The sequence below is a fragment of the Geotrypetes seraphini genome, chromosome 6 (genome assembly GCF_902459505.1).
Source record: "Geotrypetes seraphini chromosome 6, aGeoSer1.1, whole genome shotgun sequence".
NCBI lineage: Eukaryota > Metazoa > Chordata > Amphibia > Gymnophiona > Dermophiidae > Geotrypetes > Geotrypetes seraphini.
In genome coordinates, this window is record NC_047089.1 from 181213772 (window position 1) to 181237678 (window position 23907).

At 44.1% G+C, this 23907-nt stretch overlaps 1 protein-coding gene across 4 annotated transcripts in view; it reads right to left on the reverse strand.

The window, feature by feature from the left end:
* The window catches only part of CNNM4 (cyclin and CBS domain divalent metal cation transport mediator 4), a 172142-nt gene that overhangs the window by 64369 nt on the left and 83866 nt on the right, over positions 1 to 23907 (reverse strand). For all 4 annotated transcript variants that reach the window (XR_004539945.1, XM_033950075.1, XM_033950076.1 and 1 more), the window contains exons 2-5: positions 17403 to 17546; positions 14810 to 14947; positions 8075 to 8244; positions 5298 to 5400 (exon numbers count right to left, since the gene is read on the reverse strand). Coding sequence is in view for 3 of the 4 variants with exons in the window: in XM_033950075.1 (XP_033805966.1) it covers positions 5298 to 5400; positions 8075 to 8244; positions 14810 to 14947; positions 17403 to 17546 (555 nt within the window). In the remaining variant the exon portion in view is untranslated. The remainder of the gene's footprint in view (positions 1 to 5297; positions 5401 to 8074; positions 8245 to 14809; positions 14948 to 17402; positions 17547 to 23907) is intronic.

The window sequence follows — 23907 nt, forward strand, 5'->3', positions numbered from 1 at the left end:
CTAAAGCATATTTTCCATTTGAAAATACAACTGCAGAGGTTTGTACCTGCTTTTTTCCTGGCAAAAACCATGCCTAATTTGAGAAAATACACAGCAATACACCTTGTTGCCTCCTTCGGCCTAACTCCACTCCAGAATACATACTGAACACAAATATAAAATTAGAACAATGCACATTCTTTTATTCACATATGTTCACATATTCACAATTGTTCACATATTCACAATGTTCAAACAGCCTTTTTAACTGGGTAAGTTTACAATTTAGTTCCAGTTTGATATACTGCTATTAGGTATGTCTGATATAGCGGTTGATAAATCTTAAGCTTTATGGTGCCTATTTACATATTGCAATATGTAAATAGGCACCATATAGCTTTATTAGATTAGAGATTTAAAAGAGTACAGAGAATAGTTAGTGATCTAGAGAGAAGTGATATAGCGGTTGACATAAAATCTACAAAATAAATAGATACAGGAAAAGAAAAAAAATCACAAATTATCCATAGCAAAGATCAAGAGTAGAGCCAAGCTGTTTGATCCCAGGCTATGTTCCCTCTAAGCTGAGCACATGAGCAATCGCTCATATGTTCTGGAGCATTGAAACACAGATTTTACAGGGTCGCTCACAAAAATACTCACAAATCTGGAAAATTGTTGGTTTTTAGAACTTGTTGCTCACACAAAAAATTTTATTAGAACTTGTAGCTCACATGAGAAATCCGCAAGCACCTGACCAATCCTTAGAGGGAGCGTTGATCTCTGCTTGGATTAATTGCTGCTTTCCATCCAGTAACCATTCATAGAAGTAAACAGCTTTGGAAAACTGTCCTGGTGTGTCACTTTAGCAGCACAGAGATAAATGCTTCCTGAATTTTTCCCAGGTATATGCTGAATAATGCATAAGAGCTGAAAGGCTTCAGGCACATGGAGACTAGAGAATGACACGGGGACAAAGTCTGTCCCTGACTCCACAACTACTACTATTATTTCTAGAGCACTACCAGATGTAAACAGTGCTGTACAGAATCACAAAGGAAATTGTAAACTCATGAGTTTACAATCTAAACAAACTCTGTCTGATCCCATTTGCACAAGCCTCAAATAGTTCTACAAATGTCATTTTATAAATCACAAACATAGAACAAGGATTGGCTGCAAAGCCCCTGTCTCCCCTCATCCTCACAAATATCCCCTCCACTATCGAGACAACTGAACAACCCACATTATTACAAAATACTACATTAAAATTCATGTTAACAGACTACCTCGGTCACACACACGCCAAATCCATTATAGCTGACAAAAAATGATAAACATAAATTAAAACAAAATCCCCAAAAGTCACACCTTCCATGTAATACAACACCAAAGAAAGATCCATTTCCTCCTATGCTGTGCAAAATATAAAGATCACACATGCCAGGGATAGTGTTAGGGGAATGTAACTAGGGCAACTGCCTCCTGGCCACAAACAGTCCTAAGTCTGCTAGAAGTTGAAGAAGGCATGGCCTGGTAGTGGGTTTTGTGGTCCCCAGCTATATCTAACACCAGCTCTGGCAGGATACACATTTCAAATCTGATATATTCTAATCACAAAATAAAAAATAAAAGTTTTTTTCAATATTTTGCTGCCTGGTCATTCAATTTTTCAAATCATGTTTGTCTCAGGCTCTGGTTTTTGTTTCCTTCTGTCTTCTCAACTCACTCGCCAGGGTTTCCTACCCATTTGACATTTCTTCTTTCTCCAAGCTCACAATCCATCTTCCATCTCTGTATATGCATGTATTTTTCTCCATGTTAAGCACTGCCCTTCTCTGTCTCCTATACTTTCCTTTCTAGTATTTCCCCTCTGCTCATCTCCCTGTCTTCATCATCATCACCATTCTATGTCCCCATCCCCTTCCCTTGTGTCCAGCATCACTCCTCTGTGTCCCTATGCCACCCCAAGTCCATCATTTCCCTTCTGTGTTCCTATTCTCCCTCATGTCTAGCCATCTTCCCTCCCATGCCTGGCAATGTGTCCATTTACCACCCTCATGCAACATTCCCCTCTGTGTCCCTGTCCCTATGCTCCCATCCATGCCCACCATTTCCCCTTTTTCGTATATCTCATTATGTCCAGCTTCTCCCCTCTCTTACTCCCTTACACCAAAATATGTCTCTTGCCCTCTCTTTCCTCCTACCTTCACTTTCTTCAGTATTTCCACTTCCTCTTCCTTCATCCCCTTGGTTCAGTATCTCTCTTTCCCTTACCTTCCCTCTCTCTTCTTTCCAGCTCCCCCCTCCACATGGGTCCAGCACCTCTCTCTTTTCTCCAGCTCCAGTTCTCCCATATGGGTCCAGCACTTCTCTTTCTTCTCTCCAGCTCCAATCCCCACACATGGGTCCAGCACCTTTATCTCTTCCCTCCAGTTCCAGTCACCCCCCCCTGCAGATCCAACACCTCTCTCTCCCTTCCCTCCAACTCCAGTCACCCCCTCTGCAGGTCCAGCACCTCTCTCCCTTCCCTCCCCACATGAGTCCAGCACCTCTCTTCATTCCCTCCAGCTCCAATCACCCCCTCTACAGGTCCAGCTCCTCTGCCCCTTCCCTTCCCTCCAGCTCCAGCCCACCTACTCCCTCCAATGGGTCCTGCACCTCTCCATTCCTTTTAGCTCCAGTCACCCCCCTTTCAAGTATAGCACCCTCTTTGTCTCTTCCCTCCAGCTCAAGCCCCTATCTCCCTTCTCCCAATCCCCATACCAGGTCCAGCACCTCTCTTTCCTTTCCCTGGAAACAGTTAACCAGCCAGCACCTTCCCCCACAGCCATAGAAGTAGAATCCCCCCTCCTACTCTGCAAGTCTAGTAGTCCCCCATGTGGATACAGCAGCATCTCTATGCTTTCCCCTCCAGCTCCCCTTCTCACCCAGCGCCTATTTTACCTTCAGGAGCCTCAGCCATGCTATGGAAAATAATCTTCAGAGGCCTTCCTTCTGCTGAGTGCTTTCTTGATGTAACTTACAAAAGATTATGAAGATTCTTCTCTGTGGCATGGCTGAGGCTCCTGAAGGTAAAAGAGGCGCTGGGCAAGAGATTGCAACCCAGGCGCAAATTTTTTTAACACAGGAATAAAGTTTTTTATCACTCCCGCGGGGCAATAAAATGTTTTACTCCTATTCCTGCTGTAAACTGGCTGCAATTTTTCCATCCCCACAGATTTGTTGCAGGAACCCATCTCCGTGTCATTCTCTAATGCAGATGATACACAGGAGGCTGGTTCTAGCTGAGTGATCCCAGCAACAGTAAGACCCAACTCTTCCCTCAGAAAGTCACTGCATCCTAACCCTCAATTTTCATGCCTCTGGCAATTATGATCATCCCAAAATGATCCTGTAAAAATGCATAACTGGACATCATATTTTTTTAAAATATTAAACATGGCTTCATGTGTGTGTGTGTGTGTATATATATATATATATATATATATATATATATATAGAGAGAGAGAGAGAGAGAGCCATTACCATATTAAATGAATTATTTGAAAATAAAAAATGGAGCAATGAGTAGAATGTACTAGCAGATCCAGTCAGGTCTCTACTCAGATTTAGGAATAATTTATCTAAGTGTTCTCCTATTTGCAATATTTTGGGAAATAATTATAAAACCTTTTTCAAAAGCCAACAATTATTTTTAAAAATTCAAAATTTATTTAAAAATTACCTACTCTTCCAGGAAGTAAATATATATATATCGTATATAATCAAATATAAGTTAATGCAAGGTATAAGACCAGGTACCTCCCCCCCCAAAGGAGGGAAAAAGGTTGACTCGAATATAAACTGGGAGGGGGGTGAATATTCATGTGCCCTACCAGGATCTGTACCCTGCCCTCCTCCCTCACTCCCTGCCAGGCTCTGCACCAAGCCCCCTCACTCCCTGCCAGGTTCTGCACCCAGCGGGGGTCAGCGGGGACAGAGTAGAGAGCGGGGGACAGGGGGCCTCCACGGCTCTCCACCCTGTCCCCCCTCCATCCCTGGCTCTGAACTCTGTCCCATCTCCCTGCCCTGTACCCTGTCCCTCCTCTCTTCCGATGTCCTGCAAGCCTCCACTGGGCCTGCCGTATGACCTGGTGGGCCAGGACAGGAGAGATCCATCCCATCTCCTGTCCCAACCTCCCATCTCCTGTTCCAGCCAACTCTGACAATTTTTTTACCTCCCTCCCGTCTCCCCCTTCGTACCTTTTTGAATCCCTGGTGGTCCAGTGGTGTAGAGAAGTGAGCTTCCCACACTCCTGCCTTGCGCTGAGCTCTTCCCTGAATGGCCACTTTGAGTTCTCACAGCCCAGCAGTGTACTGGGCATGAGCTAGCTTTCCGCGCTCCTGCCTGGTGCTGAGCCACTCCCTAAATGGCTGCCACGAGTTCTCATGAGTCCCACAAGAACTCGCGGCAGCCATTCAATGAGCTGTTCAGCGCCAGGCAGGAGCACAAAAGCTCGCTCATGCCCAGTACACCGCTGGGCCACAAGGTGGCCATTCAGGAAGGGGCTCAGTGTGGGGCAGCAGTGCAGAAAGTTCGCTCCAGCCCAGTACACCACTGGGCCACCAGGGATTCAAAAAGGTAAGCAGAGGGAGGCGGGGAGGGAGGTAAAAATAATTGTCAGAGTTGGCCGAGACAGGAGATGGGAGGGATCCCTCTTACCCCGGTTCACCCCATCAGGTCATATGGCAAGCCCGATGGAGGCCTGCAACAAGTCTGGGAGGGGGTGGGTGGGCACTGACCCGAATATAAGCCAAGACCCCCATTTTTTGGCCCAAAAATCTCAGCTTGTATTCGAGTATATACAGTAGTTACTATTCTTTGATTCTGTGTGGTTCTCAGGATCTATTGTTTTCATCTGGCTGTAACTACAGCTGCTGTTTCCCCCCCACCCCCCACGACCATCTAGTCGGCCTAATGATTATGCTGGTGCTACCTCATAGTGGAAACAAAAGCTCTATTACTGTTATATACTTTACTTACTTACGTACATATGCTTATATACCTTACGTATGTTATATACCTTACTTACTTACATATGCTGTTATATACCTTACTTACTTACGTATGCACTTTTTATATATATATATATATATATATATATATATGCGTATACATACAAGGTGGGAGAGGAGAAATACACTTGCAGTTTCTCAGGCCCTAGTCACCAAAGGCCAATCAGGCAGAAGCACCCTTTAGTACAGTCACTCGATTACGGGGGAGCTATTGTAGCAATAAGTTTCTCTGAACAGCACACCTTACGTTCAAATTTTACCTGTATTTGGGGGAGTGGTGCTCAGTGCCAGCACACCATAGTATGAGAAAGGACCCGTCTCAAACTTCATGTTTTCGTTCCCAGCTTCAACTTCTACTTTTCCCTGCAAGAAAAATACTACCTCAGGAAAAGAAATGCTTGTCTCTACATCAACATGAGAATCACATTTTCTCAGGAACTCTAGCACAGTACTACAAAAGCAGATAAAACGAAGCCCCCCAAATCTACGAAACTGCAACTTTAAGGCAGTGAAACTGAAGACCCCAAAATATCCAGCCATAAAGAATTTTTTGTTTGTTCTGTGTGGTAAAGCATTAACAGTGCCAGTTCCTATCCCCATCATTCCTTCACTTCCCCTGACACAAACATACGTACAAATGTACAGCACAGAACAGGCACAACATGGCCTCCGGTAGTGCAAGCCCCACCCCCCACCCCAATACATACACAGAGTCTTACTACATAACAGGTATAACAAGGGGCAGGTGAGACAGCAGACTCAAGCTTCAAATTTTTGGGATGGCAGCAAGTGCACCAAAATGCCCCTGGGGCTACTTTGCACCTTCCTTTTTTTTTTTTTCAAGCCCATCCCACCAGTCTCCAACCTAATCTGGGGCTTGGCTGGCACAGAGGAAGCACCACTGGAGGGCAAACGCTGTTGCTACAGAGCGGTTGTTCCAAGTTCCACAGCCACGGAGGCTTCCTTTACCACACAAACACAAACACACACACTCCACACCAAACTAAAGAGGAAACAATGTAAAGCAATGCGAGAGGGGAGGGAAAGAAGCTGTTAGATTGCAATCTCTCCTCTCCAGGGAAATTTTAGAACCCACTGCTATCATTCAATTAATTTCCAAAATTTCTGTTTACTGATACATTTTTAGCATGAAGTTAAATTTTCCTCTCTTGGCAACAGTCATTATTACATCAAGAAATCACCCCTTTGTAGCAGCATTCAATCTCAGCCAAAGGCCAAAAAAGGACCATCCTCAACTAAGCACAAAACCACATGTTTGATGCTGCATTTAATCTTAGCCAACAGGTATAAACCAATGAAAAGGATCCTTGTGACCACACACAGCATCCCAGAATGTTTCTTCTCCCCAAAATAGTTGTCAGTATGGAATTCCAGACACAGGTGTGCAGAAGCGAAAGTGTACTGACAGAAAGAAAGGAGATCATACAAATGGCGAAAAGGTTGATAGAGGATTTTTTCCCCCCCATGTATAAACTAACACATCAGACAAAACAAAATCAGTGTGTATCAATGATTCACTGATGGGAACAGCACTAACATTCCTCTCTGGGATTCACTGCCAGCTTCATTTCTCATCAATTTCTGCTCCTCCCTCAATACCAGCTCCCTTCAAGCACCTAAACTCCTGGATAGGCTAAGAAAGGGAATAAGTGTCAGATAACTAAGAAAAATGTACACACACACAGACATAACTCAGCTTTTTCCATCCAAGGGAATGGGCTTGAAGGGTGGCATCACTCCCGGCATTGTGGGAAAATTGTAACAGCTTACATGAAACTGTGAATCTACGAGGGCCATTCACTGCTGCGCAGGCAGAACAGAGATCCCAAGCTCTGCTTCCAGCTGGTTCAATTCAAAAACCCCTTCACTCTATCACAACACCTCTCTCTTGGCCCTGCACCTCTCTCTGCTATTCCAAAACTCTGCCAGTATACTCCACTCCTATCCTGCAGCACCTCCTGTTATTCTGAGACCGATACACAGCTCAACCACTGTACCACAGTCCTGCCTCTCAAAGACCCTTGCTATTCTGAAAATATGATCCTCTGCCAATCTTTCCTGCCCCCCCCCAGTAATTTCGCTTACCGTACATTGTATAAATATCATACCGTCTCCTTTTTATGTATGTTACTTTTCTGCCTTTTGGTACAGGCAGTGATCAGATTTGGTTGTTTTGTCGGGGTTTATTTTTTTTGGGGGGGCGTGCACATTCTATATTCTATATTATTATCTATATCCTATCTCTTTATCTTATCTCTAGCTTTCCTATCTCTAGTGGAATTCCTTTCCTAATTTATCTGTATTTTACTGTAAACCGCTTAGATCTGTAATATGCTTAAGCCAGGGGTGTCCAATGTCGGTCCTCGAGGGCCGCAGTCCAGTCGGATTTTCAGGATTTCCCTAATGAATATACATGAGGTCTATTTGCATGCACTTCTTTCATTGTATGCTAATAGATCTCATGCATATTCATTGGGGAAATCCTGAAAACCCGACTGGATTGCGGCCCTCGAGGACCGACATTGGACACCCCTGGCTTAAGCGGTATATCAAATGTTAATAAAACATAAACATAATGTCCTCTCTCTCACTATTCCAGTACTGTGGGGGAGTATGTGGTGGAGTGGTTTGAATTACAGCCTCAGAACCCTGAGGTTGTGGGTTCAAATCCCATGCTATTCCTTGTTACTTAAACCCCATTGCCCCAGGTACATTAGGTAGAATATGAGCCCACCGGGACAGATAGGGAAAAATGCTTGAGTACCTGAATGTAAATCACTTAGGCTATAAGTGGTATATAAATAATAAATGAATAAAAAATACCAAGACCCTCCTGCCCCTGCCCTCACAGCCCTGCCAACACAGCTAGATTATGTCCTGCAAGCTCTTTTACCCACACACAGTTCTTCCAATACACTTCTTCAGGATACTTCCTATGCAGCATTTATGGAAACACTGCTGAGAATGCTGACTGGTTTAATCCCTCAGTCCACTGCAGCTGATTGGCCAGCAGTACCTGTAAGATGAGGATGAAGTAGTCAACTGGTTTGTTCTTCTGATACAGGTAGTGCTGTGATGACTTCTTGTTATCCTCATTGAATTTGAGCTCCAGGATGACATCTGGATGCTTCAGTAGTCGCAGCAAGATCTTCTCAGAGATCACAGATGGACTGAAGAGTGGCACCTCTGCAGGGATAGGGGACAATGAGAGACAGAGAGAAAGAGGATCAGGAGAAGGCAGAGGAAGACAGGAAGGCAGAATAGCAAGGATGATGAAACAGGGAGAAAGGAAGAACAGGGATAGAAGGAACACAATATTAGATTATATTCCAAGACAAATTGTGTTGTACAACACTCTGATACATAGTATATTAAATGTATTAAACTATATAAACTTTACTAAAAACATTATCATTGTTTTTGCCCTCCCATCCCTGGTCTTCATATTGCTGAAGGGCTGTCAGGCAAGATTTGCCTCTTTGCAGATGATAACAAAATCTGCAATAAAGTAGACACCCCTGATGGTGTGAATAACATGAGAAAGAATGGTCTGAAATTCAACAGGTAAGACTTACTGCTAAAAAATGCAAGGTAGTACCTTTGGGTTGCAAAAACCCATGGAAATGGTACAGTTTAGGAGGTGAAGAATTTTTGTGCATGAAAGAGGAACAGGACTTGGGTGTGAGTGTGTGATGATCTTAAAGTGGCCAAACAGGTTGAAAAGGTGATGGTGAAAGCTAGAAGCATGCTAACATACCTCCATAGCCCCAGGTATGTTAGCTAGATTGTGAGCCCACCGGGACAGATAGGGAAAATGCTTGAGTACCTGATTGTAAAACCGCTTAGATAACCTTGATAGGCGGTATATAAAATCCTAATAAACTTGAAACTTGATACGGTGCATAGGGAGAAGTATGGCCAGTAGGAAAAAGGAGGTATTGATGTCCCTGTATAAGGCTCTGGTGAGACCTCATTTAGAATATTGTGTATAATTCTGGAGACTGCACCTTCAAAAATATATAAACAGGATGGACTTGGTCCAGAGGAAGGCTACTAAAATGGTCAGTGGCCTTCATCATTAGGAATATGGGGACAGACTCAAATATATCAAAATGTATACTTTAGAGGAAAGGCAGAAAAGGGGAGATATGATAGAGCCGTTTAAATACCTATATGGTATAAATGCACATGAGGTAAGTCTCTTTCATTTGAAAGAAAGCTCTGGAATGAGAGGGCATAGAATGAAGTGAAGAGATGATAGGCTCTGGAGTAATCTAAGGAAATACTTTTTTACAGAAAGGGTGGTAGATGCTTGGAACAGTCTCCCGGTAAAGGTGGTAGAGACAGAGACAGTCTGAATTCAAGAAAGCTTGAGACAGGCACTTGGGATCTCTTAAGAAGAGGAGGAGATAGTGGATGCTGCGGATGGGAAGACTAGTTGGGCCATTTGCCTTTATCTGCAATCATGTTTCTATAAAGCAAGAAGACAATTGGCGGTGGCTCCTTCCTCCCAGCTGCACTTCTCTTCACAAAGCCAAGAGCAGCGGCTCCTGCACACTGCCTGTGGCTGACCTGGAAGCTTTCCCTCTGACATTAGAGGGAAGGCTTCTGGGTCAGCCGTGGGCCACGTGTAGGTGAAGAGAAGTGCAGCTGAGAGGAGAGAGGAAGTAAACACCCGCAGGATGGAGGCACGAATTTGGGGACACAGCACAGTGAGAAGGAAGGACAACGAGGGGAACATTGGGACATGGAAGGAAGGAAGAGGGTCATGTTGGAATAGGAAGGTAGGAAGAGGGGAGTATTGGCACAGGAAGGGAGAAGCAGATCCCGTTTCATAAGTACAAGTCTGATGTAAGTCAGATGTTCTTAACCTGGGAACTGCCTGTAACTAAGACGACCTCATCTATGTTAACTGTAGAATGTATATCTTTTTGTTATAAACAAGCAATGGCCAGCAGGGGTCTCAAACCTTTTTCATGTAGAGGGCTACAGTGTTAATACAAGAAAGCTCTGAGGACCACCAAAAACTTACTTATACTACTAATTTTGAAACAGCCTTGACCTGCTTGCTCAGACTGGGTATTAAACATTAAAAATTAATACTAATACTGATTCTACAACACTTAAAATGAGCTTTTAAAATATGTCGTAGACTTTGGATTGTCAACAGTAACAAATTCCATAAATGAGACACCTGAGTAATATACTTAAGAGTGGGCAAGACTGAAATTAACGTATTTACAGGATTTGAAGAGCATTTCAGCCAATTATTTGAGGGCTGCTAGGAAGGACTTTGGGGGCTGCATGCAGCCTTGGGGCCACACATTGGAGACCATTACTTTAGCTAAGAGCTACTTAACTGCAACAACAGTAGCATTATTGCATAAAGCTTTGTCAGAGGACATGCTCCACACCTTTACAAAGCACGACTGCATGGTCCAAGCTTCAGCTGCCAATTCTGCATTTGGTCCAGCTGTCTTGAATAATTTTTCTGGTTAAATTAGTTTTTTCATTTTTTCATTCAATATGTTTTAATCTGAAAAAATGTCCATTAAAGTCACAACTGTGCTTCAATCTACTTCCTCCTTTATTTTGTTTTTTCACTTGGGTTGTGATGCTTGAGCATAAAAGTAAATCTCATATTCGCAGTCCTCAGTTATATAGTCATCACTTGTTTGGCTATAGTTGACCTGCTTTTCTATGGAGAAAGTATAGATGCCTACCTTGTGGAAAGAAGGAAGACTACAGTCAAACCTTTGGGCTGCTGCCCTTGGGTGGCATCCCTGTCTCCTCTGGTGCAGCAGATCCCTCAGGTAGTGCAGAGTGTTGAGCTCCAGGAATGTCAATTTCGGGTTCTTCATCGGGGTTATATTTCCCAGAAACAGGCTTTTCATTTTGGTGTGCCTCTACCTCTACATGCTTGAAATGCCACCGGGTTGATAACTCTCTAGTACATGGTCTTTGGTCTTGTACAGCTATTGCTGCCTTTTGGCGGGAGGTCCGTTGTTATTTGCAGACCCTGGTGGGCTATGCTCTTCCTTCCCAGGTTGAGGGGATCCTCTTTTTGGCTAAGGGTTATCTGGGTGGGCTCTCTGCCGGTGACTCTTTACTTATTCGCAAGGGTTATATAGTGGGTAAGAAATGTATTCTAACCAATTGGCTTCAGGACACCCCACCCACCATTTGGTACTGGCACAATAAATTTCATCTTCTGATGGTCTCGGAATCTCTGTCAGCTCGGTTTTCTCGTCATCGTAGTAAGCTCTTCTTGTCTGTTTGGACGTCTTATTTGGATACTTTACTCCCTCTGATTAAAAGCCAAATACTCAACCAGCTGCGGAAGCCAGTAGTACCAGGGTTGCCAGTGGGTTAAGGGTGCGACGGGGGTGGGGGGAGATTTACTGTAGGGTGGGGCTTGGCTGAGACTGGGTATAAGATCCCAGCTCGTGCTCTGACTGTCTCCACCTGTTCTGGTAGTTTGTTGTTTTGTGTTCTGTATACTGAAAATGCTGTGTTTGATTGTACTTTGTCGATTAATAAATTGTTTTGAAAAAAAAAAGAGAGAAGGGCAGTTTGTGGAACGTGGGAATGCCTGTGTAAGCTTAGAAGCCTTTCTAGAGGTTTCTGAACTGTCCACAGGGAACCCTTACTACAGAGTAAATAACTATGCTCTCCTCATTCCATAGCTATTAGACATCCTGTGACATCACTTCCTTTTAAAGACTAATGATGTCACAGGCATTTACAAAAGGAGTCTGATGACAAAAAAACTTCACTAGCTTTTAATAAAACTATTTAGCTATGCTGATGACTTCACGATAATTATCCCATTCACCAATTCTGTCTCAGAAGTCACCCCCAAAGCAACAGAAGTACTAAATCGGATGGAGCAATGGATGACTGAATTCATACTAAAACTAAACTCAGAGAAAACAAAATTTTTCATAGCATCGCCATACCCACTTGACACTAAAGCACCAATGTGCATCAATAACCTTAGTTATCCCATTCAACCCACTATGAAGATATTGGGAGTAACACTGGACCAGAACCTGACCATGAAAGACCAGGTAGACTCCTTGATCAGAAAAATCTTTTTCACCCTCTAGAAGCTTTGGTCCATCAGAGCTTACTTCGACATCTCATCATTTCGAATTCTGTTTCAATCCCCTAAACTGAGTCAACTCGATTATTGTAACATCGCCTACTTGGCACTCCCCCAGAATATGCGGCGACTGCAACTAGTTCAAAATGCAGCGGTAAGACTACTTTGTGAACTGAAGAAGTTTGATCACGTTAACACCTTCCTATCGACTTCTACACTGGCTGCCGATGGAGGCACGTGTGAAATTCAAGTTTGGTTGTTTTTGCTTCAAGGTACTTTATGGCTTAGCCCCTAAATATATAACAGACCTTTTCTCTTTCACAATCAACAGATACAAGCAAAGCTCATACCCGAACTTTGTTTCTCCACCAGTTAGAGATTGTAAATTTAAAAGTCATCACCAACATCTTTTCGCACATCAAGCATCATGGGGTAAAGACCTTGAACAATTGCTCGTGCCTACTACCTATGGGGAATTCAGGAAACGCCTAAAAACACATCTGTTCCTGAAATACTTAGGAAACCAACCTGTACAATCTTAGTCCTCAACAAACGATCTCTAGAGCTATCAATCACTAAGTCTGTACTTTGTTTATTCCATTCAATCTGTAACATTTCCACGGTCCTGCGATATATAAATTGTTATTATTATTATTATTATTATTATTAATAAGCAAACACTCAAAAATCATGTTAAGATTATAAAGAGTCAAGGACTGAAGATGGTACGAGGTTTAATCGTGAGAGTAGAGGAGTAGCCTAATGGTTAAAGCACTGGGCTATGAGCAAGGGAAGCCTAGTTCAAACAACATTGCTGCTCCCTGTAATATTTGGCAAGTCAATTAGCCTTGTATTGCCTTAGATATAAACTTAAGATTGTATGTCCTCCAGGGGCAGGGAAATGTCTACTGCACCTGAATGTAACTCCTCTTAAGCTACAACTAAAGAAAAAAAGTTTGAACCAAATCAGAATAAAATAAATATCGATTTGTAAACTACTTCATACATTCAGATAAAAACCGGGAGGCAGTGTCTAAAAGATTTTAAATACCGTATTTTCACTCATATACCGCGCACCCGTGTAAAACGCGCACATGGGTATAGTGTGCGGGGAACAGAAATTTATGTAATAAAATTTTAATATAGCACGCACACGCATATACCGCGCATGCTAAAACCTCCTCCCGCCTACTCCGAACCAGCATCCTCCCCCCCGCTCGCATCACCCCCCCCCTCCCCCATGATCCTACAACCCCCCCAGCACCGCAAAGACAACTCTTACCTGATTGGGCACCGGCACCAATGCACAGGATGTGCCAGTGCCAGTGCCCGAAGATCCTCCCTCGTTGGGCTGGGCTGGGCTCCGGCATTCCCCCTGTGAACCGGCATCCTCCCCCCCCTCCCCAGCGATCCTACATCCCCCCCAGCACCGCAAAGACAACTCTTACCCGATTGGGCACCTGCACCGGCACCAGCACCAGCACCAATGCACAGGATGTGCCAGTGCCCGAAGATCCTCCCTTGTTAGGTTGGGCTGGGCTGGGCGGTGCGAGAGAGATCCTCCTTCTTCCTGTGCTAGGCTGGACTAGGCTTTGAGATCCCAGAAGACTGAGGCAGACAAACTCTTTTTCCTCAAGGGAGTTTCTGTCACTTTCCACCAGCTCTCTCTGCTCTTCCCTCTTGAAGGCTTGATCGGCATAGCATTGGGCTCAAAGAAGGGAAGGGGGATGGGATTTTGGATTTAGTTCAAGCCTTTTCTTAATTGTGGATCAAAGCAAGCTACATTCTAGTACAATAGGTATTTTTCTGTTCCCAGATGGCTTACAACTGAAGGGAAAAAGTAATCACAGCAATTAAGCAAAGCCAGTTACTAAGCTACACCACTCAATTCAAGTTACTGTACTTTCTTATTGTTTCCTCTAGTAACTAAAGATGGTAGCTCTGGTGTAGAAACAGAAATGTATAATGTGTCCTTTTTTTAAATTATTTTTTTTCTTACAGTCTTTGCTTTTTCTGTGTGATGTTAGTCTTCAAGGAGAACTTTTATTTGCTGGTATTACTGCTTTAATATTTTGTGACATCATACCAAAATAAATTAGAATAGCCCTTGCAAAAGCAGAGAGGAAGTACCCATCCTAGCAGAGCAGGACTTCAGTATACACTTCTCCCTCGTCATTCGCGGAGGATACGGGCAGAGCCGGACTGCGAATGGCGAAAAATCGCGATTATCCGGCTCTGACCCATTCCCACCTCCCTGCCGCCTTCCAGGCCTTACCTGGTGGTCTAGAGGGTTTTCAGGGCAGGAACGATCTTCCTATGCTCCTGCTCCGTGCAGATCGCCATGAGGAAATGACTGCTGGGAGTTCCTGTAGTCTCTCTATGGGAACTCCCAGCAGCCATTTCCTCATGGCGATCTGCACGGGGCAGGAGCGTAGGAAGATCGCTCTTGCCCCGAAAGCCCTCTAGACCACCAGATAAGGCCGGGAAGGCGGCAGGGAAGGAAAAAATATGAGGTTTTTAAAAGTTTATACTGTTTTTTTTATTTTCCCCCTCCCTAGAAAAAAATCGCGATTATATGAAACCACAAATGGAGAAACTGCGAATGGGGAGGGGGGAAGTATAGTAGTTTATGTAGCACAAGCTTACCAGTGGCAAGGAAGCGATGTGCAGCCAGCAGCAGCTGAGGAGAAACCTTCACCCTCAGTTCATTGTCTGGTTGTTTGAAGGCTGAGAAATCTCTCCTGTCCTTCTGATGCCTGACGCGCTTCCTACTGCGATTGTCCGCTGTGGAGTTGGGTGGCGGGAGAGACAAGAATTGGAGTTAAAGAAAATGTGGACAGAAAAAGCACAGTTACTCACTAAGGAAGTTTTGTAACTTTTTTTCTTTCACTACATGACAACAGTTCCCTTAATCGCTTGGGTTGAACTATACAGCGCTTGTTTCACGGGCTCTGGGTTTGGGCATATAAACAGAGAACCCCATGCCTACACCACTGTCGAGCAATGTATCTAAGCAATGGAGCTATTTAAAACTTGGACTTTTGAACTTGTGTGTAGAGAATTACATAGGGAAAAAAATCTGTCCCTGTCACCGGACTACCGTCCTCTTCACCGCCCCATCTCCACAGTCCCCTTCACCAACCCGTCCCCAAACCCGCCGTCCCCTTCACCGCCCCGTCCCCGCAGCATCCACCCTTCTCTCTCACCACCTCATCACCCTTCAGCGGCCCAAGAATTTCCCACCCTCCCTCCCTCTTACCTTCGCAGCGTAAAGAAACTTAAGGGAGGGAAGGCGCGTGGTCACTGATCACGCGCGCGGCCCCTTCCCTCCCTCCCTCCCTCCCTACCTACCTCAGGCCAAATCTATCTCCCTCCCTCCCTCCCCCTTACCTTCGCGGCGCTTTAGAAAAGAAACTGAATCCGGCGAAGCCTGCCTGTGCCGCCCTGCAGTCGCATGTGTGTGGGCGGAAGCTTCTTCTCTGACACAACTATAACCAATACATCCCACTGAATCACTGGGACAACCCCCAGAGAACTGCATTGAACTTTGAGAAAAAACATACCAGTAAGGTTTGAATTCAAGCTCCAGAAGATATAAAGGTCTACTGGCTGATTCATACTCTTTCTATCTAATATAATAAAATGCTAGGCCGCGCATGCGCACTCTAAAGTCATGTTCCCAAATCCGTCGCGGACATGAGAGTGCGCATGCACGCTTAGTACGTCACCACAGCCTCCCTGCTCTCCACCTCCCGCCGCTGCAGGCCCCACACTCGTAACTCGCCTTCGTTCAGGAGCCGCCAAAGAAGAGCGGCGGCCTTCCTTTCCTGCCTCTCCAACGGTGTGGCTCAGCACTCGCGCAACCCCAGCTTCCCCACCTGGGGAAGCCACGAGGCTGCGGCAGCCTTCCTCACCCGGCTCTCACGGTGTGGCTGAGCGATGGCGGCCGGCGATCCCCGTAATGACTCCCCACCCTCAACTAAAAAAATGAAGTTACACAGCTGGGGGGAAGCCGCGAGGCTGAGGCGGCCTTCCTCACCCGGCTCTCACGGTAAGGGCCGCCACGGCTCCTCTCTCGAACCGCACCAGGCGGGGATCGAGAGAGGAGCTGCGGCGGCGGCTTTCAACTAAAACATGAAATTACACAGCTGGGGCAAGCCGCGAGGCTGCAGTGTTCTTCCTCACCCGGCTCTCACGAGTGCGCATGCGCTAGAGAGAGCGAAGGAAGCCTCACTGACCCGCGTGGGAGAAGGGGGAGCAGCGGAGAGGGGGGGCCGGCCAAATTTCTGCTACCGCTACTGGGAAGCAAGTTAACCTGCCAACCAACACACACAAACACACACAGAAAACAAACAAACACACATACAGCAGGAAAAAGAGACAAATACCAAAACAAACACAGACAGAGAGACCACAGGGAAGTGTGTGTGTGTGGGTGGGGGGGAGGAAAATGCTGCACAGGGTGGGAGGGAAATGCTGCAGCACAGAGAAATGGAGGGGGAAGGAATGCTGATGTAGCTACTGCACAGGGAAGTGGAGGGGGGAGAGAAATGCTGCTGCATAGGGGGCAGGGAGAGAGACAGATAGTGGGAGGGAGGGAAACAGAAAGAAAAGAAGAAGGAGACTAGGGCAGGAAGAGAGACAGAAATAAAGAAAGACAGTGGCAGAAAGAGACAGAAATAAATAAAGAAAGACAGACAAATATATATTTCTAGCACCCGTTAATGTAAGGGAGAAGGGCTGGACAGTCAAGGAAAGAGACACAGAAAGAAAGACAGAGCAGGAGGAAGAGAGATAAAAAGAAAGAAAGACAGAAAGCAGCCAAGGAGAGAAAATGAAAAAAATAAACACAAAGACACACATCTATTCTAGCACCCGTTAATGTAACGGGCCTAAAGACTAGTATTCTATAATGATCTGAACCACATGTGACCTATACTATCCCTGATCACATTATACACACATAGGTCTGTATGATGAATGTTTGCCCAACTGTTGCGTATGGCACATTTCAATTACAAGCTAACGTCTGTGTCTGATGTCATTTGAGGTACTTTTGACAACAGGGTACTCCCAAGCTAACAGAGTAAAACAACATCACAAGTCCAATCATTCAATTAATCTATAATCTGTACTGCTGGCTGGCTGTGTGGGAAAGGGGAGCAGAGAGCTTTACATTTCATGTGCAAATAAAGCGTCAGAAACAGGTAGGAGGCAGCCGCCAAAATACTGTACTCACTGTACGTATCCGACTCATCTAGGATCTCTGATTTGATGATCTCCTCAATGACATCTTCCAGGGTTACCAGCCCAACGACCTCATAGAACGGGTCTCCTTCGCCCTCATTATTCACCTTCTGAACAATGGCCAGATGTGACTTACCTGAGAAAAAATGAGAAGAAACCCCACAAAAATGAAAGCAGCTTAGTTACAAAGAGGAGAGAAAACCCACTCTAATCAAACAATCCCAGCATCCATTTGCTCTCTCCTATATCTCAGTCCTGTAATGTTCGGTTCATAGACAACGGCGCGAAAGACAAAAGCGCGCGCCGACAATTGAGCGCAGTGCGCGCCACCGCGCCGCTCTAAATTACATTTTTTAGGGGCTCCGATGGGGGGTTTTGTTGGGGAACCCCCCCCCCAGTTTACTTAATAGAGATCGCGCCGGCGTTGTGGGGGGTTTGGGGGGTTGTAACCCTCCACATTTTACTGTAAACTGAACTTTTTCCCTAAAAACAGGGGAAAAGTGAAGTTTTCAGTAAAATGTGGGGGGTTACAACCCCCCACAACGCCCCCACAACGCGGCACGATGCCTATTAAGTAAAGTGGGGGGTTCCCCCCCACGTCCCCCGCTGCTCTCAATTGTCTGGGCGCGCCTTTGTCCCGGCGCGCTTTTGACCCTACACCGTAATGTTCACTTACTGATTCACCCCCTTCCCCACCTAATATACCTTTGCTTTCTTCCTGCATCTCAGCAATATAACTTATTCATGAAGCCATTTAACCCCCCCCCCTTTATATTCTTGTTATTTCAGACCCATTTCACAGCCCTGTGCAAGTTAACTCTATGGGTTTGATGGATTAACATTGTACTTTCTCTAGTCTCACAATCAGCTCACTGGATTGCCCCTATTTTTAACTACTTGCATGTGCTAATGGAACACACACACACAAGCTCTTCATCTGACATTAGCTGAAAAGGGGGTTAACTTCAAGAAGCAGGAAGAAACTCAGCACAAAATGCAACATTAGCCTGTATTGTACCTCCCACTGTGATGGCTGTATAAACACACGCAGCAGGTCCTCCTAAAGGAAGCCATGCTAATACTACCAGTAATTATGGAGTTACACAAAATGTAATTACAAAGTCTGTAATTACAAAGAGCCTGGGAGGCCCCAACCCAGAATCTCATCGTCTGTATTACACCACAGAAATACTTAATGAAATATAGTTTTAGGATACTGGATCCCAATAAGTTTTTCCCAAGCCTTAAATCCCACATACCTAGGATAAATATGAAATGACGATTCATTCTAGTACCTTCCTTCCACGCTTTCTTGGTATTTTATAATTTCAAGCAACTATCCACATGCCTGTATCACCAATGTACTACATACAGGTCTCATGTAAATGAAATACTGGGATAACTTTAGAAATTATTAATAGTAGTAATAATAGTAGTAACTTGGACAGATTTTTGGTTATGTTTACATTCTACAGCCTTCAAAAACATTCCCACCACCAGCACTTGGGTATTCAATAGCTGGCTAGGATCACTTTCACAGTGCAGGTCAGAGACATTGCAAGCCCACCTTCTTTCTCCAAGATGAGGAAGTGCAGTTCATTAGATGGCCACACCTTGTTCAATTTGACCCCCATTCTATATATGGACTTGTTATGCTATGTTCCCCAAGGGAAATCAGAGCTACAAAATATACAAAAGATAATATAGCAATATACAAATTTTTACCATATAAAAAAAGTTTTCAACTTTTTTTTGAAAGCATATATAACCAGGCTCTATCCTAACTTGCCAAGGCTAACTATTCCAGGTGGAAATAGCAGCATAAATGAACACAGTACTAAACTGTCATTTAAACCAGTGCTTCCCAACCCTGTCAGGTTTTCAGAATAGCCATAATGAATATGCATGAAAGAAATTTGCATGTAATGAAGATGATAGGAATGCTGATCTGCCCCTTGCATAGTCATTAGGGTTATCTCGAAAACCCAACTGGCTAGTGGTCCTCCAGGACAGGGATGGGGACCACTGGTTTAAACCGTGCATCCTTTGAAGAAAACTTCAATAAAAAGTGCCACTTATCCTAGAAGAGTAAAAAAGTAACTGAGATAAAATCAAATTAAATATTCAAAAGAATCAGCTTGAAATATGTGGTATATCAGTGGTCTTCACTAATTTTTAAGCGAGGGTCTTCCTACTTGAGGCCATGACACCAATAATGCTTCACAACATTCATTCCTATCCGAACACCTGGCCTTGGTCACATGTACAGAACACAGGAAAAAAAAACCCATGCAAACATAGAACCACAAACTAAAGTCCTAATATACACAAACGAAACCCTAAGATGCCAGACTCTACATGCAGTACAACACCAGAAAAATAGAAACAAATGCATTTATCTACCATCATGTTTCTATGTTTCCTGAACAGTGCAAAATATAGACAGCAGATATAAATTCTCAAAACTGACATATTAAAATCACTAAATTAAAAATAAAATCATTTTTCTTACCTTTGTTATCTGGTGATTTTATTCTTCTAATCATCTTTTCCCAGACTACTACTATTACTATTTATTATTTCTATGGCGCTGAAAGGCGTACACAACTGTACATTTTAACATACACTAGATAGTCCCTGCTCAGAAGAGCTTACAATCTAATTTAGACAGGACATTTCAGGGTTGGGGAGATAATGGTAGAGGAAATGATACAGTGGGTATACCATATTTTTTGGACCATAAGATGCACCAGACCACAAGACAGGAGGAAAAACCAAGAAAAAAAAATTTGATTCAGAATTTTTTTCTTCTTGGTTTTTACTTCTCTACATGTAGGTGCATCTGGTTGTCTGGTGCTGGGAAGCCCGCAGCTGCCCTGGTACCTTTTTTAGTGGCGGTGGTCCAGCACGGTCTCTTGGACGGCTGCCTTTGTCTTAAAAGAGTGATGCACAATGCAGGAGCGTGACCTTTGCGCTTCCTGCCTGCTCCCGTGCTCCTGCATTGTACGTCGCTCTTCTAAGACATAGGCAGCCATCCAGGAGACCGTACTGGACGCCACTAAAAAAAAAAGGTACCGTGGGCGCGCAGTGTATTCGGTTCATAAGATGCACCCCCTTTTTGGAGGTGGAAAAAGTGCATCTTATGGTCTGAAAAATGCTATAGGTATCTGACAGCAGTGAGTGGGAGTTAAGAGTTGAAAGCAGTTTCAAAAAAGTGGGCTTTAGCTTGGATTTGAATACTGCTAAGGATGGAGCACAACGTATAGGCATACGGTGCCACAAGAAAGAAGAGACGGCGTCTGGAACTGGCAGTGGTAGAGAAGGGTACAGATAAGAGGGGCTTGCATGATGAAAGGAAATCACAGGGGGGAGCATAGGGGGAGACAAGTGAGGAAAGATATTTGGGGGGGTTCAGAGTGAATGCACTTGTAAGTCAGCAAGAGGAATTTAAATTGTATTCAGAAATGAAGTGACTTGAGGAGAGGGGTAATGTAAGATAGCTGCTCTCACGGAATATGAGTCGTGCAGAAGCATTTTGAATGGATTGAAGAGGTGAGAGATGGATGGCAGGAGGCCTGAGAGAAGTACGTTGATGTAGTCTAAGCGCAAGGTGATGAGAGTTTTGGTAGTGTGTTCAGAGAGAAGAGGTAATATTATAGAGGAGGAAGCGACAGTATTTGGTGGTTTGTTGGATGTGAACAGAGAAAGAGAGAGAGAAGTCAACGATCACCCCAAGGTTGTGAGCTGACAAGACAGGGAGGAGGATTGTGTTACCCACAGAAATAGAGAATGGTGAGAGGTGAGTTTAGATGGAAAGATAAGGAGTTAAGTTTTAGCCATATTCCTTATGTCTATACTCTTAACTCTGTTTTGAGGGCCTTCTTATCCATTTGCTGTTTTTCTCTCCTTCACTTTCTGACCTATATTCATCTTTGGTATTAACTTAACATTCAATTTTCTTCTGTATTTCTGCTTCCTTTTCAAATCTATCTACTTTTCCATGTCTTTCCTTCCCTTCCTAGCTATCCATGTATCTCTCTGCCCTTCCTTTCCATCCATGTGTGCCATTTCCTCCCTCTTTCTTCTCCCCTATTCCTATCTATCCATAAATAGTGTTTCTTCCATCTCTCTTCCCTTCCCCATCTTTCCCATCCCTGTGCACCATCTCCTCCATATCTCCCCCTTCCCCTCCATCCCTGTGTACCATCTCCTCCCTCTCCCATGGTTTCTCTTCCCCCTTTCCCCCTCCTATGGTCTTCTTTCCCTTCCATTCTTCCCCCCCCTGTAGTCTGGCATCTCTCTGTGTTTTCCTTCTCCCTCCCCTACCTTAATCTGGAATCTTTCCCTCCTCTTTCTCTTCCCTGGTCTGGCATCTCTCTTTCCTTCCCTCCCCTCCCCTTTCAGTGGTCTGACATCTCTCCTTTCCCATCCCCTTGTCTGGCACCTCTCTCTCATTCCCTCCCCCCTCCCATGGTCTGGCATCTCTATCTTTCCCTTCCCTTTCTTTCCTTGGAGGTCTGGCATCTTTCTTGCCCTTTCTTCCCCATCCCCACAGTCCAGCATCTCTCTATTACCCTCCGCATTCAATTCCCCCCCACACACACAGGATCCAGTGTTTGCTCACCATTCTCATTTCCAGCAGTGCTGCTCTAACTCTTCAGGCTGCCAGTAGAGTGAGTGAAGTAAACACGTTACCTTCAGTGGCTCGGAAGCTTTCTCTCCGCTACTGCTTCATGTTCCCGCAGGGGAGCACCATTATACTGCATTTTTATTGGTGGTATATTAATGCCATCAGCAGTGGGTTGGGCTTTATAACAAACATCAGATAGCATGCAACCCTCTAGGTGTAGGCATTGTGAGCACAGTAGTGCCGAAGTAAAAGTGAGTGAAAACAGCAAGTTCTACATTGCAGTTCTTCTTGTCCAGTAAATAATGGCAAATTAATATGTTTTTTGCAGGCTTCACCCTCCCTTTCCCCGAGGCAACCATGAGGTGAAATGCTTGGCCAATGTCAGTTTGGGTGGGAGCCATTGCCATAATACGCTGAAGATAAGTCTTACTTGCTCTTTGAATTTAACCTCTACTAACTGTAGGACAGTAATTGATGTTACTAACAGCCAATTGTGAATAACTCCAGTATAGAATTGTTCACTGACATTTCAACGAAGGAGGTTTTTATGCCAATGAAGTTACTTACCCTCTATAGTTAGAGAATGGGTCTTCCCTAACGGGAAGGCTTTTCCTCCCTTCAACAGCATTGTAAACTACTATATTGTTTTCATTATTTGGTTCATAGCATTGGTTTAGTTATATAGAAATGAACAATTCCCCAACTGCTAGGTTTTGGTGTGTACAAATTTCTCACTGCAACTTACTTTTCCCATAGAAATGTATTGGACCACTGTTTGGGGTCTTTGTTTCTCTGGAACCCACAGTCTAGTCTGGCTCATTTTCTAACACTGTGTCTTTTCACTGGGTTACCCCCCCCCCTCATACCAAATTTGGTCCAATTCCATTAAATTTTCTGAAAGTTATTTTACTGAGAGACAGACATTGTTGATCCCTTATGTATAATTTCTTCCTAATATCCATTGACTTTGAGGTTTTTCCTGAGGAACAATATCTTCTTGTACTTTCCTTAAGCCTGCTTGCTCTGAGCGTTTCTGTTTCTGAAAGCATTCCCATATAATTTTACTGACTGGAGCTCCCTCAGCAAGACTGGATTTTACTTTCCCATGGTCTGACTGGCTATCTTAGAGTACAGGCTATAAAGGGGTAATTTTATAAAGTATTTTCTGTGTGGAAAGCATTTTCTTACAAACAGAAATACTACTACTACTATTATTTAATCACTTATATAATGCTGAAAAAGGTACTCAGCACAGTATATTTTGACATTTAATAGACGGTCCCTGCTCGGAAGAGCTTACAACCTAACTTGGACAGACCAACATGACATATAGGGTTGGGGATTCTTTTATAAAATTGGGTAGCCAAAATATATGTGCCATGATGGGATATGTTTATAAACAAAAAACAGCAAGGGAATATATTTATCCAAGGTGATACTTATAAATCACTGTTGTACTAATCACCTTTGTTTTACTTCAAGCACTAATTTCAACACAAAGCTGATGTGGTTAAGTGAACACTCAGACCCACAGCTAAGGTCCGGTGAAACAAGTTCACGGGGCAGCTGTTAAGGAGACCATCATAGTTGTTCACAGTCTCCTCCACCAAACAAAGACTAAATAACAAAAAATAAAACTTAAATGGAAATAAAATCATAAATTTCACAACAACTTAACTTTGAATGGTGTAGATGGTACACATAACTGATCCGGGCTCCTCCGTTTATTCACAATACCGACCCCCCCCCCAACCTAAGTTTCACCCGCTGGCTTCTTCAGGAGGGGTACTACAATTACAAGATGACTCAAATCAACACTGCACCAAACTAAATAAACACTACATTTTGAAATACTCAATGTACACAC